Source organism: Hippocampus guttulatus, chromosome 16 (genome assembly GCF_054856545.1).
Source record: "Hippocampus guttulatus isolate MCC_2025c chromosome 16, RoL_Hgut_1.0, whole genome shotgun sequence".
NCBI classification, from domain to species: Eukaryota; Metazoa; Chordata; class Actinopteri; order Syngnathiformes; family Syngnathidae; genus Hippocampus; species Hippocampus guttulatus.
This window is the reverse complement of record NC_141276.1, coordinates 2396121-2411450: the sequence shown is the minus strand read 5'-3', so window position 1 is coordinate 2411450 and position 15330 is coordinate 2396121. Positions and strand designations below refer to the sequence as shown.

General features: G+C 47.2%; 1 protein-coding gene across 4 annotated transcripts; it reads right to left on the bottom strand.

Moving 5' to 3' along the window:
- Positions 1-3841: 3841 nt before the first annotated feature.
- On the bottom strand, positions 3842-11475 carry LOC147192419 (transcription factor Sox-10-like). Of its 4 annotated transcripts, XM_086132523.1 has the most exons (5): positions 11340-11475; positions 7261-8071; positions 6396-6697; positions 6101-6286; positions 3842-6013 (listed from the first exon to the last, which is right to left on the bottom strand). In XM_086132523.1, the coding sequence occupies exons 2-5, from the start codon at positions 7689-7691 to the stop codon at positions 5460-5462; spliced, it is 1473 nt and encodes a 490-aa protein (XP_085988649.1). In that variant the 5' UTR covers positions 7692-8071; positions 11340-11475; the 3' UTR covers positions 3842-5459. The 4 variants fall into 4 exon arrangements, with proteins under 4 accessions (XP_085988649.1, XP_085988647.1, XP_085988648.1 ...); XM_086132521.1 differs by having other exon boundaries at positions 3842-6286; XM_086132522.1 differs by having other exon boundaries at positions 3842-6286; positions 6429-6697.
- Positions 11476-15330: the final 3855 nt, after the last annotated feature.

Here is a 15330-nt window from a genome sequence, read left to right as displayed (position 1 = left end):
ATTAGCACATTTTTGATTGAAATAGGACGACATCCACCTCACAAGTCCTTGGGGCTCCCAATCTGTCTTCCCGCGCCACCATCAAATACACCCAAATATCTTCCGGTGCCACAAATTAGACGTGGCTTTCGGTATTCTAAAATTTAGTCTCGGATGCGACAGGAGGGTAGAATAGAAATTGACCCGAGAACGCCGAGCAACACGCAGCGTGCTCTAGCAAATTTGGAAACGAGTTCAACTAGACTTGCCATTTTTATGGCAGGCGGAGCTGCACGGTTGATTGTCTATAAAAATAGGGCCCGTTTGTATTGAAAACTGAATGAGCTTGTTTTCCTGCCGCTCCTTTTCATTCATAAGCAGTTGTGGAGTCGTGGGGGTGCCTTGCTCAATGTGGCGGCAACCAGTCTGACTTGTTTTTCGACCGTTGCCAGGCCCTCTCCTTAAGGAATGAGCCACTGCTGCCCATTCTTATACTTGCTCAAATGAAGTGTTTGTTTTTCTTAGGAGCGTCGACTATTTTTTCGACATCATTAATGAACAGAAAAACTAAATTCCCCATGCACTTTTTTTTAAGCACACAAAGCTGTTTTAATATTTACTCCAGGGCTCCTCCAACAGCAGTTTATTGATCATGATATTGTAAAAATAGACAGAGGACTGACAAATACTGCGAAAACAGCTCAAGAAGATGTCTTGTGATCTAAATTCTTTGGTCGAACGCTAACTTGAGGCTGAAGGAAATGGAAAAAAACAAAGCAAAGCTGGCGATCCAGCCAAACATCGTACAGCGGAAGCTCCAAAGTTTAACACAATCCATTTGCTAACGCCAATTGTATTCCAAGTTCTTCCACTTGTCATTTCCAAGTAAGATTTCCCATTTATAGAATGAATTACTTTGTCCCCAGCTCACATGGTCACTCATAAAACATTTCCTCCGCGACAGTGTTTGAAGTCACCTTTTTTGCATTTGCTGCCATACCAGTTTAAAACATTCACCGTGGTCTTATCAACCTAAAAAGACGCACGAGTCGACATTTTAAGAGACCCGACGGGCAGATATGTCAAGTATCGGCTATAAAAATGAACGTTGCGACGCCGACGCCGAAATCAAACCGCTCCTCTTTTCCCGCTCACGATGAAATTCAACAAATAAACCGAGTGTCCGTCCGTCTCCTAAGATTTGCTACCGTCGTCTGACGGGACGATCCGCTCGATGACGTTCGTCACTGATGTTGACGTTCCGGTGAGTTATCGGGTCGAAGGCATTTCTCACGGCGGCTCTCCAAACTGTACGACCGTTGCTGTCGTTTGACTTGAGATCCCGCTAAACGCAATTAGCATGAGCAGCAACATGACTGCGCTTGCAAAGTTTGTACAAGTATGGCACAAACAAAGTCCTCTTTTGAGAACTAATCAACAATATCATCAGGTGTCCGTGAATATTATGTGTGGCTAAAGTGGGTCAACAGAGATGAAGCGAAGGCATTGATCCATTTTCGATCGCGGTCGTTCTCATTGCAGTCACGGGGTGAGGTGGAACCTACGCTGAGAGGCAGAGGACAGCCTGGCATGGTCACATGCGTGGGGGAGTACATTACAATGAAAGCTAATCTTAAACTCAAATTTATTTGATTTTATTTTTGCCCAATTCACAATTGCTTCGTTGGTCTATCTGTGACGGTACAGACATCAAAGTTGCTCATAAAAGTCAGATTGAAGCCTTTCGGGGCTACTTTGTCTTTCGGTGAAGGATAAACAAACAAACAAACAACCATTCGGATCGCTGAGATGTGTCAGAAAAGTTCCAGGACTTCATCAAGGTCTCCTGATGTCTTCAAAACAGGTTCCTTTCATAAATCACTTGAGTTTGGGGGGTGGAAAAAAAAGTAAAAGTCGCACAAAGCCAAGTCAGGTGAGCAGGAAAGTGACTCCAGCACAACGATATTTTCTCACCCAGGAACTGAGGGATGCTGGGCATGGTCACAATGTCATGATGAAACGGCAACAAATCTGCTACAATCCCACGCGATATCTTAGTAGATGCGGCTGATTGACGGTCTGGCCCGCAGCGAAAGGGGAAAAGCTCCACAAAGTTTGTCATTTTCATTTGTAGTCTTGAAATTTTTCTGACGCACCTCATTTGCCTCGTGCGTTGGTGGCGGTTGAGGTTTTTGTGCTTTTACAGTTCCCCGCTTTAATTCATCAAATCGGCCTTTTACAGTCGACATTGACTACTCGCGCTTTCCCTGCTAAACATTCTCGATTTGGGAGAGTTTTTAATCTCCTTGGGGTGCCAACATTTCTTTAATCAAGGGCGGCAAATGCGGCAGATGAGATGACGGCACAAGTGGGGTCGAGCGGGAGGGGTGTTGTGTCGATGCTGGGGGACTATGAGAGTCTCTTTGTATCCTGGTGAAGCTTCAGGCCAGGCAGCTATGGGGAAGGCTCCCCTCATTGCTCTGCCCCCACCCCCACCCTCAGTTCCCCTTCAATGGCCCGCTTTGTCTTTACCCGGCCGATTAAATAGAGGGAATTAGGAGTCAATCTTAACCTGGCGCTTACATAAAAATGCATCCAAACATCCATGAAAACAACCCCCGCAAAAATATACGCCAGACCTCCACCTGATGTTGGCTTTGGTTTGTCAGCAATACAAAGTCATGAGCAATTATCTCTACAGAGATTTTAGTGGTGTGTTCTAGTTGCCATGTGTTGCGTAAGGCTGATAAAATGATTGATCCGCGAACAGCTTCTCATCCAGCATCATATTTGTCCTGTTCCGCCTTGATTTGTGTTTCGGCTCCAGCTGGAGTGGAAGGCGTTTCCCTCCAGCGGGCGCACCTGTGCCGCATTTCCTCCTCAAGCCGAGGTCGCTTCCCTTTGTCGAATGCTTGACCTCGCTTGCTGTTGCGCGTCAAGCCTCGTTTTCTAGGCCTCACGGTACAATTCATCATCCCTCTCGTTTTCTTCTTTGTGAGTATTTTGGTTTTTCTCTATTGTTCTTGATTGTTTTTGGTGTCATTGAATTTTTGACGTTTCGTTTTGCCAATAGTCTGTGTTCTATTTACTTGGCAAGTAAACACTTTCTTCCATGCATTTTTTTTTTTGTAATTGCACTTTGTCTGACCCTGCATCTTTGGACTCCTAAAATATTATTTTGTTTAGTGTGAACCGAACAATATTGGCCTTCACTTTGACAGTTTGTGTCTCAATCGGGCGCTGGCTGTGGGGTCCTTTTTCAACGTGCCATCACCTGAATTTAATAAGAAGTGACAATAACGACGTTCTAAATAAGGGCTGAAATCTGTAGCTTGTGTTTTGTGTGCAATGTTCAAGGTCGGCATCGAATTTCACACCATGTCGTGGCTTTCATTATGCTCTCATGCGCGGCGGGTGGGCGACTCATTTTGACCTTCGTAGTTTCTATCGGAGGGCCGTTACGAACCGTCAATACTGTGAATGTCGATTGACCTCATCGCTTTTAGACAGAATTGCCCCTGGATTTGAGCGTCTTTGTGTGTGTTATCGACAACCAAATTTAACTTGACATCACAAGTCATGGAAAATAGTGCCCGAGAATATTTTTAGGATCGGCCAACAACTATTATCCAATTTCTGTGGAGAAAGGGGATTTGGCAGATTTAAATGCTTGGGTAACTGATTAAAGTGAAGAAAACGAGCAATTTCGGTCCTGATTTTCTGCCCAAATGAAAAGAACAAATCCATTTGGCGAGAAACAAGAAGTAGACATGTGCTTTAAACGGGCCACGTGGAACGAGTTGGAGTCCCGCACACGAACGTGGCTCACTGGCGCGAAAGACGACACGAAAAGAATTCAAAGTGGAGTAAGGCAAGGTTTTATTTGAAATGAGTGCAAATGATCATCTTCTCGTGTTTCAGCTTTCACTCCTGCCGTCTGCCGCCGCGCAAGCGGCCGTGACGCACGACGGGGGACGTATCGACCGTCGAGTAACAACAAAGGTAAACAAAAAGTACAGAAGAAGATGAGAACATTTTCATACACGGTATATGAATAAAACATCGGTACAGATGCTTACACAATATTTAAAGAAGAGCAAAGCCGCATGCGATTGGATTTAAAAAAAAAAAAAAAAAGGATATTTAATGACTATATGTGAGACAAATCCATCGGATATGTTTTCTAGCTTTTTAAACAAAGAGCAAGTGGAGATAAAAAGTAAATATGAGCGATGTTGACAGATATGAAATGCATGCTTTGTAAATTCATAAGGAATATTCAAGGGAATGACGCTCGGCTAATACGGAATACAATGTGTTACTTTTGGAATTGAATGCGTAACAAAAACGAATGAAGAGATAAGGCACAGCGGCGATGAAATGTGACGCTTCATGAAAATGCATCTTCAAGTCGTTCTGTGGGCCCTCGGCGCCGTTTTGTGAAAGTTGCCGTTGATCTTAAATTGTGCACAATGGCGACAGGTCACCGCGGAACTCGCATTTTGCCGGAACAGAATTCTTATGCAAAATGATGCTCAATGCGTTTCAGGATATCTCGGGTGTCGGTGTAAAGCGAGAAATCTTTTTGACGTGACATTTTAAGTAGCAATTTGCAAATCCGTGTTGTTTAGGTAAGAATGTAAGACGGCTTGGAATGTCGCATTGGATCAAATTTTTTAGAGTCATTCATTTATGGTATCAAATTTTCCAATGATCTTGTGTGTTGTTGGTTTTTAATAAGCAAGCGATGGTGAGGGATTTACTTGTCTAATGTGTGATAAAATCCTTCTTCATGGCAACCTCTCTCCTCCGACATGCATATTCATTGTATCTCCCAAAGAAAAAAAAAATGCAAAGAAACATGTGAATACAGCGAGATGAACGGGAACAAATGCGCCTTGAAAATCAATTGCGGTATATTTCAAAATTGTGCCTGAGATGTGAGCGGGCGAGCGAACTTCTTGGGCTTTCCTCCATAAAACAAACCGATACGTTGAATGAGTGCTCGGGCTTCGATCCCCATTCATTCTTTTGTAGCTTTACAGTTTGTTCCTTCTTCGAGTGGACCATCCTAACCCGTTTCTACTTGCTCACAAGCACGCAGGGAGCCGCCATACCGGCGGGGACGTCGTCCTTGATCTAATCTAAGTCGTTTGGAGCCGTGTCCATTTTGGTGCTGCCGAACTTCAGTGTTGTGCCAAAGTCCTCATTTATCCCACCACAAGACGGACGGTGTGCACCAAATGATCGGCAAACGCTTTTTAAAAGCACCACGCTCCAAACTCGGGCTTGACCTCCGACATCATTTCCGCCTCCGGGCAAGAACGGGGCAGGGTTTCTCCCCTCCCGTCTCCCCAGCCGGCTCCCCCGGTGCCAGCCCGCTCCCCTCCGCCCAGACCGCTTTCACCAAAACCACTGCTGCTCGTCGGGTCGGGCGTGGGGGCCGGACCGGCACCGGCGCCCTCTGGTCTCGTTATCTGTCATGGCCGCGACAGCGTGGTGTAGACGGGCTGCTCCCAGTGCGTGGGGCTGTGCGACTGCGACGCGGCGGACGGGTCGGCGATCGCGGTGTACAGGGGCCTCTGGGTGGGCCCCATGTAAGAGAAGGCGGAGTACAAGCCCGTCGCCTGGCCGGAGTGAGCATAATACGAGCCGGAGGCCTGCTGGTCGGCATACTCGGCAAACTGAGCCCTGGCTGCCAGTGAGGGGAAGGCAGCGCTGTAGTGGGGGAGGCTGAGAGGGCTGTAGGTGACGTGGGAACCGGCCGTGGCCAACTCTGAAAAGTGAGCGCCGCCGCCGCCGCCTCCGCCTCCGGCCTCGCTCTTGATCTGGGTCTTGGACGGGTCTGAGCTCACAGGGGAGCCGTGGTGGTGGTGTTGTTGTTGCGGCGGCGGCGGCGGCTGCTGCTGCTGCTTGGAGAGCCAGGCGGCGGAGTGTCCACAGGCCGCCGCCAGAGCGGAAGACATGCCGTAGGGGTATTGAGATGCGGTAGTTATGGGCGTCGCTGCTCCTGACCCAGAACTCTGCCCGATCCCTGAATGGCCATTAGGGGGAAGGTACTGGTCAAACTCATTGACATCAAAAGGCTCCATGGTGGCCATCACGTCGTTGCTTATCTCACCGACGTCCACATTGCCAAAGTCGATGTGAGGCTTTCCGGACCCTGCCGCACCTGAACTACCCTCCGCTTCCATTGGGCCACGGGAGACCCCGTGCCCCAAAGCCTCCCTCTTTCCTTCCCCCGCCCTCCCAGACTGAAGTTCTGTCTTGGGTGTGGTGGGTGGCGTCGGAGGACTGTGGCCGTGACCTGAGCACACAGAAGAAGAGACCGCGTTACAAGGCCGCCGCGCTTTTGCCGGCGTGTCGCTCCGCGACGAGATGCGCATTCTCAACCGCGAATATTGTCAAGGGCGTACTGGTGAGGTGGGTCAAGGGAGCCGGCGGCCCACCTGCAGCATGAGGGTGATGCTCATCTGCCAGAGGGAACCCAGCTCCCCCAGTGTGGACCACATCCAGATGGAGGCCCTTGTAGATGGATTGTCTATGCCTGATCTCACCCTCCAAATGGCCTTCTGCGTCACTCCCTGACCCGGAACCGGTCTTTCCGTTCTTGCGGCGTCGAGGCTGGTATTTGTAGTCGGGGTAGTCCTTCTTGTGCTGCTTTCTCAACCTTTCCGCCTCTTCGATGAAGGGTCGCTTATCGCTCTCATTAAGAAGCCTTGGATGAAGTGGGTGGGGGGGGGGGGGGGGGGGGGGGAAAAAGGTTGTGGATCTCGTGTGTAGAAACGGTTACTTAAGGCCATCTCGACGCTAATAAAGAAATTCGCGGCGTTCAATAAACGATGTATGAAGTCAGAGCTCGGTGCTTCGTCTGCACAGTGCCACGCATCTTTTGGTGCGTCGCCAATAACGCTGCAGGGTAGCCGATAGATACGCCTCTGGAATGATACCAGATCATCTTTGTGTGGGCAGTAAGATACCCCGAAATGCATTTTTCTTCTTGATACTCGTTAAAAACAAAGAGCGCCGTATGCTTTGACCGTTTGGACTCGATGCGAAAGGTTTACGGTCCCGACCTGTCGAAGCCAAACTTCCCTCTGAGAATGTGGAGCGCGCTCTCTGCAAATGTACTTCAACTTTCCACCCATAAACGTCCTACCGCATGATCCATTCTCTTTCGCTCTGGGGCCGCCCCCAAGAGCCCGAACCGAACCTTCGCAGACCTTCTGATGAAAGATATGATCGGTGACGACGAGAGCCCCCCCCCCACCCCCTCCTCACCTCCAAAGCTTCCCCAGGGTCTTGCTGAGCTCGGCGTTGTGCAGGTGCGGGTGTTGATCGGCCAGTTTCCTCCGCGCCGCCTGCGCCCACACCATGAAGGCGTTCATCGGTCTCTTGACGTGCGGCTTGCTCTTGTTGCCGTTGTTGACGCGCACGGGCATGGGCACCAGTGTCCAGTCGTAGCAGTTGAGCACCTGACTGACCGCCTTACGGATCCCCGCCGGGAAGCGCTCGTCCTCGTCGTCGGATTTACCGAGCGGCTGGCCCCTGGCGCCGTCATCCATAACCGCCAGCAGCCGTTGCCTATGGAGGGGCGACTCGTCCCCGCCGGCGCCGGACGACTGACCCGGTGATCGGGAGCGGCTGTCGTCCGACACGCCGGGACTGAGCTCAATATCTGACGAGCTTTGCTCCTCTCTGGACATCTTCATGAAGATGCTTGATTTATTTATTTTTTTCTTTTCCTAAAACTCTACCTGTTGCCCGCCCGCCGTTGGTCGCTACTCTGATGCGCTGATGGGCAGACTACTTTTGGCGTGTTTGATCGTCACCTCGGACCGCTGTCGAATTATAATATAAACTGCCAATCTGTCTCTACTCTCAGCCTCCGTTGTAAAACTCTATGAGGGTTGAACATCAAAGTTCTTTCCATCCGTGTGGTTGGTATCATAGGCGGCTGAGTGCGCACCTTAGACCCCAGTTTACCTGCTAAAGCACAGCGGTGTGCAGCAAACTCGCCCCCCTATCCGATGACTTCCCCGTGTCGCTCTCCTCTGTAGCTCCCGCGATGAAAAGTCAACAGGCGGGGGACCTGAAACGGCACAACTTCAGATGTAGGGAAGGGGAAAGGTTTTCAAACAATTCAAACGTAAGATTCGAATTAAGAGTGGACCGTAAATTGTTTTTTTCTGCAAAGAACAACAGGTATCGCTGAGGATTGATATCATTTGATTGGCATCCGTTTCTCCAAGCTAATATTTGTGAAACTACACGATATAAAAGAAAGAGGGCTCTTGTTCACTAGCCCGGGGTGTGTCATCTGTGATGGGCTCCAACGAGCCCGCACCCCGCAGGATAATCCGTCCACAAAAGGGATGGATGGGATGGAGTGATTCAGTCAAAAGAACTGCGTTCCAATTGCTGGGTCCAAGCAAGAAAGCCAACCGAGCCAAGAAACCTCAGCCCAAAGTCTTGTGTCTGCTTTCCCGTTTTATCGTCCATTCACACCCTTGGGCCTCACGAGGACAAGCGCTATTGAAAATGGATGGACAAGAAAGACTTTACATGCTTCCCCATTCCTTTCTCTTCTAACTTTATGGTCTCTGTGGTCCGGCAGTGGTCACCCCCCCCCCCCCTCAGACTGTCATTTGCATTACTGTGTATGTGGTATAAAGTGTTGCGCAATACTTGATGTGATTTGTTTTAGACGTCTGTTCTGACTTTTCCACACAAGTGAGAATTGTGGTTATTCCAAAAGGCTTCATATTGGATTGGTGGAAAAGAGATATCGGGAGTGCGACATGTCCACTGGTTGAGTGGGAGTGGATTCTTGAGTTGCCCAGGGGCAATGATTAGGTTAGGGGCAATGATACTGGCTCTTTTTTTTAAGATGCATTGAAAAGTGAACGTATTTATAAAATAAAAAAAAAGTAAAGTGGAATGGAATGACTCTTTTGTATCCTAATTCCCTTCCACGCCTGTATGCTGATCCTGTCCAAATGAAAAGATCAATAATGAATCTGTTCGTTGCAAGTAACTAAAAAAGAAAAAAGGTTACATGCCGCCGCTTTGTGTACGCATCACCCACACAACCGCACAAAAATAAGCCACTGCTGTTAAAGATTTGGCAGTTAGTCTAAGCTCCCAGGAGAGAAAGTGTTGGAATGATGTGAGGCCGCAATAGCACAGACCTTGGATTTACACGGCGCTTCTTGGATAAACACGGCCTAGCTGTGGAAATATAAACCCCACAGCGCATGGTGTGATTTGACACGGGGCGCTTGTTGCACAAGACCACGGCCATTAGAGGCGGCAAAATGTGTCCTTGTTTTGTCCATTAAGTCAACACCCTGTCTCACTTTACACCCGCACCGGCTAATGTGCCGTGAATCGCCAACTTACAAATACGTGGTTTGTTTGCCACCTTGTCAGGGTAAATCGCGGCAAAATTTGAGCTGGAGCCCACATTATAAGAGGGTTGACAATTTAACTGTCTGTTTTTTTTTTTTTAAGGGTTCAGCTGGAAGTTTCAGCGACGCCCCATGCACAGCACTACACCGGATTCAGTCAATTTTTTTCTGTATTTATTCAAGTTTTAAAATATATACAGTATATATATATATATATATAAAACTTGACAAGTAGCCATCCTGATCCAGTCCAATTCCTATACCCCTTGTCTGTTTGTGAGTGTAGGGTGGGGCGGTGTGAGTCTTTCAGTTAGTTACTTGCGCATAAGAGGCACAGTCGCAAATAATTCCGAAGTGCGCACTTGTTCCCCGCGAGTGTTTGGCAACTTAGAGCGTGGCTCAAATTTGTCGTTCGGCTATTCAGAGTGCACCAAAACGGCACTAGAAGACGAATGGGGACACGGTTCGCCAGTGCTTGCTGCGTTCGGAAATTAATGAGAGCAGAACGCACTGTGCCTCTCCGAACAAACCCACTCTCAGAGTAGTGCCGAGGCATCGGAGTGAAATTCCGAAAACGCTTTAGGTAAGAGTTGGCTTGTAGTCCATCTCGGCAATAGATTGCTTTGTAATTAAAAAAAAAAAGACCGATGTTTTCTCCTCAAAATCTCCCAGTCTCCTAGTGGGGGTAAAGAATCAACCCGGTCCAACTCCTGAAGGAGCATCAGTTGTAGTTCGGTACACAGGCTTCAAAATAATGTGCAACAGGCATTCCCCCAATCAGACCAGGTGAAAACATTGATGTGATGTGGCCATACCATTTGGGCATTTCTATCATACTGAGCAGTGCACACGGAAGGGAATACAAACACATAATTAATGACTGCAATTGGACGGTTTGGTGCAAAGCTCTACCTTCGGGCAAATTCATACCATGTCTCTACCGCATACCATGAGTGTGTATCGTACTTTTCTTCAAAAAAAATGAGAAAACATCTCAAGAAAGTGAAGTCCTGACAAAATTCTCAACCCCTCACACCCCCACCACGTATCGGTCAAGCCTTTCTTAGCCCTGGAAGGGAGAAAAAAAAAATGCTGGTGGTGTGCCTGCCCCACCCTTTAGCATCCAACTCCCGCAACTTTCCATTGCAAGGCTACCAAAATACTTTTCGTACTGACATTTTGCTACCTGCGCTTCTTGTGTGTGTGATTTATTCTAAATTTGAATGAGGCTCCTTGAGGATATTTTTTTTCTGCTTTACCCCTAAAAAAAAAAAAAACATCCGTATTGCTGCAAAATTCGAGTTTGTTGCATTTGTGCCCAACTGAAATATGAATGTATATTAAAACACTGGTTGTGATTTTCTCCTCCTCAACTAAACCATATTTGTACTATTTCTTATGTAACATGATTATCTAACAGTTTACAAAGCACACTTAATTACTGTACAATTTTTTCAGTGCACACAATGAATTTCATAAATATGAACTTATTACCTGCCCTTGATTTGCCTATAATTTGCCCCTAATGTGTGTGGGTGTCCCCCCCCCCCTCAAATTACAATAGCAAATATTTACTTGGATACTACCAATGACCTGAAAACAAATAACAAAGAAAGGAGAAAACATCGAATGCAATTTGCTACACAAACTGTTAATAATTACTTTTCGATCATAAGTATTGACATCAGAACTCCACCGAATTTCGTTCAATATAAAATAACCAAAATATAACTTGGACTATTCTGTCACAGGGGTATAAAGGTCATCCACTTGTGAACCAGTTAAAATAATGTAATCGGCAGGCAGGCGTGATGTGTGCAGACGTTGAATGACAGTTGAGAGAGCTTCCATAAATGTCAGCCAGTGGCATGTTCAGTTCTGAGTGATGGATTCAAATTGCCAAAAGATGAAACGAGAGCAGCAGTAGAATGCAAAGGCCGGGCGTCTTACTTCAGTACTGAGGAAAAGTTGAAGGTGGCTTGTGCAGGAGAATCCTTCAGTTCCTTTCCACGGTGACACTGCAGGCTTCCCCAGCCACCTCGGTCGCTGTGCCTGGCGATGAATGCAAGCTCTGTGTGACTGCGTCAGGTCTTAAAGGGCTCCTTGTAAGTGGCCAGAGAGGTTTAAAAAAAAAAGGAAAACGAGGGAGGACAAGCCTTAAAGGAACAGCAACTCGAACGGGGATGGGATTGGCCTCAAGTTATTCTCTCTCCCTCTCAGTCTTGAATTGGACAAAGCTCTTAAAACAAATAAAATATGACTCGTGCGTAAAATGGACAAGGCGCTTTATGCATCGTGTTCGGGGACTTGCTCCCATTCACGTGTGATTATTGTTTACGTTTTACAGACACATTTTGTATTATTTCACCACAGCTCTAGCATATGGATTCTACATAATTAAACGACCGTACAAACTCCAAAAATGCATCCGTACTAAACTATGAAGCCACATATTTTTCAAGATGTTGTTGACGACATCCTTGGTGTCATATTTATGAATGAAATACGTGTGACAACCACCACACACAAGTCCGTGCTGAATCTGTTTGCCTGCACCGCGATCAAATACAGTTATCCCTCGTTTATCGCGGGGGTTCCGTTCCAAAAAGAACCCGTGATAGGTGAAATCAGTGAAGTAGTCATCTTTATTTTTTACGATTATTACATATACAATACAGTACTGTATTGAATAAAAACAGATGAAACCGGGTTTTTTTCAGTTTTAGCGAGGGATTACTAGACATGAAAATCTCATTACACCACCTGTGCTGCGCAATCAAGCTCCTTTTAGCTAGTATAAATTTTGTTGACTTTTGCGAGATGAGCCAAGGGGCACAGCAGCTCGGTGTAACGGAACGCCCCGCTCAGTGAGGTGTATCGTGGCCCCAAACACGCTTTTTAAATCAAAGAAATGGAGAACAAACAATAACAAATTTACAGTTAGTGTTTTCACCCCCAACTACAAAAAAAAAAAGTAATACTGGAAAAAAAACTACAAGTAGGGGAATCTGCGGTTGTCGAACCACAAATATGCAAAAGTCCAACTGTATAAAATATTGGGGGTTTGAATGCATGCAATGCTTGTCGTATGTTGTCATTCCAAATATAATATCAAAGGTCGCACAATGAGTCGCTCGACTGAGTTGTCCGGGGTGCATGTCTTTTCGGCTGGGAGCTGCACAGCACGTGTTTCAAGCAAACGGTTTCAGTCCATGTGAAGAAAGGAGGAAGGCTGGAGTCTTTTTGGATACAAATGCAGGCGCTGTTCTTTGCCAACAAAGACATCCGCTGTCCTCGGCATGCGACGCTCTGTGCCCCAAACGATGTCATACTTTTTTTTTTTTTGTCTTTAATTGTTGAAAACAGGAATCCAAAACTTGACCCTATGCCTCCTTTTTTCCCCTTTATTTTTCGTATAATATCGCAGATGAAATCTAAACGTGATCAAAAGGAAGTTCGGCAAATAAAACTGGTCGAAAAGCAAATCGATGCACGTGAGAAGGCAAAAGTCAAGATGCTGCTAGGCCAATTGACATCAGGCCAAAAAAATGCTCCAAGTAAAGGGGGGCCGAGGGGTGGAGGGGGGGGGGCAGGGTAGTTTTGCGCTCTCTCGGCTTGAGTTTGCCGGCCTGTGGCTCTTTCGATTGCGGACACACTCCGCTGATGTGTCCTTCAAGTGAATACTGAAACTCGAGTTTGCGTCCAAAATTTGGCTCAGTCCAGAGTTCCACGGCCGATGGGCTGTATTATATATATAGTGAGTACACATGAGTCTTTTTTTTTTTTTGAGGGCCAGTTTTGTGTATGTCATGCTCCCTCTGGCCGTGCTCTCGAGGCAAAATTGCAACCCTGAGCTCTTAAAGCTCCCTTTTTTTGGATGCCCCGGGCTTGTCTGATGTTTTTCCTCCATGCCGTGTTAAAGCATACAAGGTTGATTTGCGTTGCCTTCCAGTTCAGTTTAGGTCTAAACGATCTTCACTCCACACGAATGCCTCCAAGCAGGTTGCAGTGGCATTTTTGCAGCCAGCCCATGCAACCCCGTGCTCCACTTCCAAGAAGCGCCTTTGCAAGGCTCATCTCATTAAAAAATAAAAATAAAGTTTTTTTTGGTTAGAAGACAAATACAGTCAACTTTTAAGACTTATGCTCTGCTTTATTCCAAGTGAAAACGACTGCATGTTGTCTGAAGTTATGTGGCGAGTTGCCTATATTTCTTGTAGCTTGCAATTATTTTTTTTGGCCACCGAATAGGTGACAGCTTTCGCTCCGCGTTGCTTTCTCGAGTTCAGGACTTGCTGCTCCCCGAAGCCGTTTACGATCAACTTTTAATCAACTGTCGGCCTCGAACTCTGCCGTGATTTTGGTGCCAGTACGGATGATTGTCAAAATCGTCGACTTTGCCGCTTCGCGGTGTTGGCTGAGCTTCGTCTGGGAGATTCCCCTTTTCAAAGTAACGAGTGATTTCAGGCTTCACAGACAGATTTGCTTCAGACCACGTGCGCCGTGCCACCGGAAGTGCCACCACGTTGCTAAGCAACGGAGGGGAATCTCGCGCTGTATAATTCGTTTCTAGGCAAGGCCGCGGCGGCAATTGGCTTCCCCGGGTTCCTTTTAACAGTTTTGTGGGAATAATCTGGTCGTTGTCATGACGTTTACGGTGTAAAGGTGTTGGTTGTAAGCCAAATCGCCAAATGGAAAATGAACCGCCTGGAATCGCGACTTTGAAATATGAATGTTACAGAGGCGGAGAACCTGCGCTTTTCCTCCGGTACTTTCCCCGGGGGAATTTTTGGGAACAACCGGTGAAACGTAGTGACTCTCTCAAATAAATGTTTTAATTGCAAGTTTTCTTCACGGTTATTAAAATCCGCTTTGAAACGCAGAAGAATGACGGAGGAAGGTGTGGCCGTCGCCTCGGGGCCTAAAAAAATTCCCTGACCAGTGGAAAGAAGCCCGATTTGTCGTTGCACTTCCCAAAACATAAAAAGGCCGTCATCAATAAACGGATTGAAATCAAATAATCCCCAGGTCATTTGGCAACGAGCACATTTGGATGAAAGCTTGTTTAGCGTGCGAGACAAGTGAAAAGCCTCGCATTGCTGCAGCTGTAGCAAGAGAATTACAAACGCCGCCAACAGTCAGCCCAGCAATCTTACATCTGCCAATTTCGTATCTTTTCCATCTCCGCACGGATGCGTAACGCACGCAGGCGATGGCGTCGCTGTCCGATGAGGGCATTGACTGAAAATGACGAATTGGGCGGAGGGCGAAGGACGCGTAGATCGAGTCATTTGCCGAAACATTCAGAAAGTGACGCGCAAGAATTTAGCTGCAAACAAAGGCTGTGCTTTGTGGGGACCTTTCTGCATCTTGTCTCGTCGAACTGCTCGTTGTTTTGGAGACGCGGCAGCCCATCGGCCTTGCAAAAAAAGGTTTCATTGGAATGATGATCTCAGAAACCGCCGTAGGATTCCGAACGGGGCGTCAGGTTGTGTCCGAGTCTCAGGCGCAGTGCGGACATGGCTTGACTTCGTGAGACATTGTGAAGATTATGACTTGTTACATGTTCATTATTCTATCGAGACGGAAAGTCAAAAGACGCATCTCGAGACAAGATATGGAAAAGAATCTGTATGGGGAAAAAAAAAAGTCACTTTCTAATCATGAGTTTTTCATGGAACATTGAATAAACCAGAGTGAATGGGTGGGGGGTCTCGAGGGTCTGCGGGCGGCCGCCCGCAAAGACGCATGAATGAAAGAGTTTGTTGTTGGAGACTGAGAAGGGGGGAGATGAAAGAGCAGAAGGAGACGCTAAATTAGTCGGCTAGCGCTTCCCTCTCCCATCGCCTTGTCACCCTGCGGCCCTGCCTCGCTTTGCCCATGTGAGCCCCGAGTTCAAATGCGGGGCCCACAGCTGCTTCTTCAGACTGACATCAACACA

Coding starts and splice junctions, on each gene's coding strand:
- LOC147192419 (XM_086132521.1), bottom strand. CDS start 7,691: ATGAAGATGTCCAGAGAGGAGCAAAGCTCGTCAGATATTGAGCTCAGT. Junction 6,698..7,260: donor ACCCTGGGGAAGCTTTGGAG/GTGAGGAGGGGG, acceptor ACTTCATCCAAG/GCTTCTTAATGAGAGCGATA. Junction 6,287..6,395: donor TCCCTTGACCCACCTCACCA/GTACGCCCTTGA, acceptor CTGTGTGCTCAG/GTCACGGCCACAGTCCTCCG.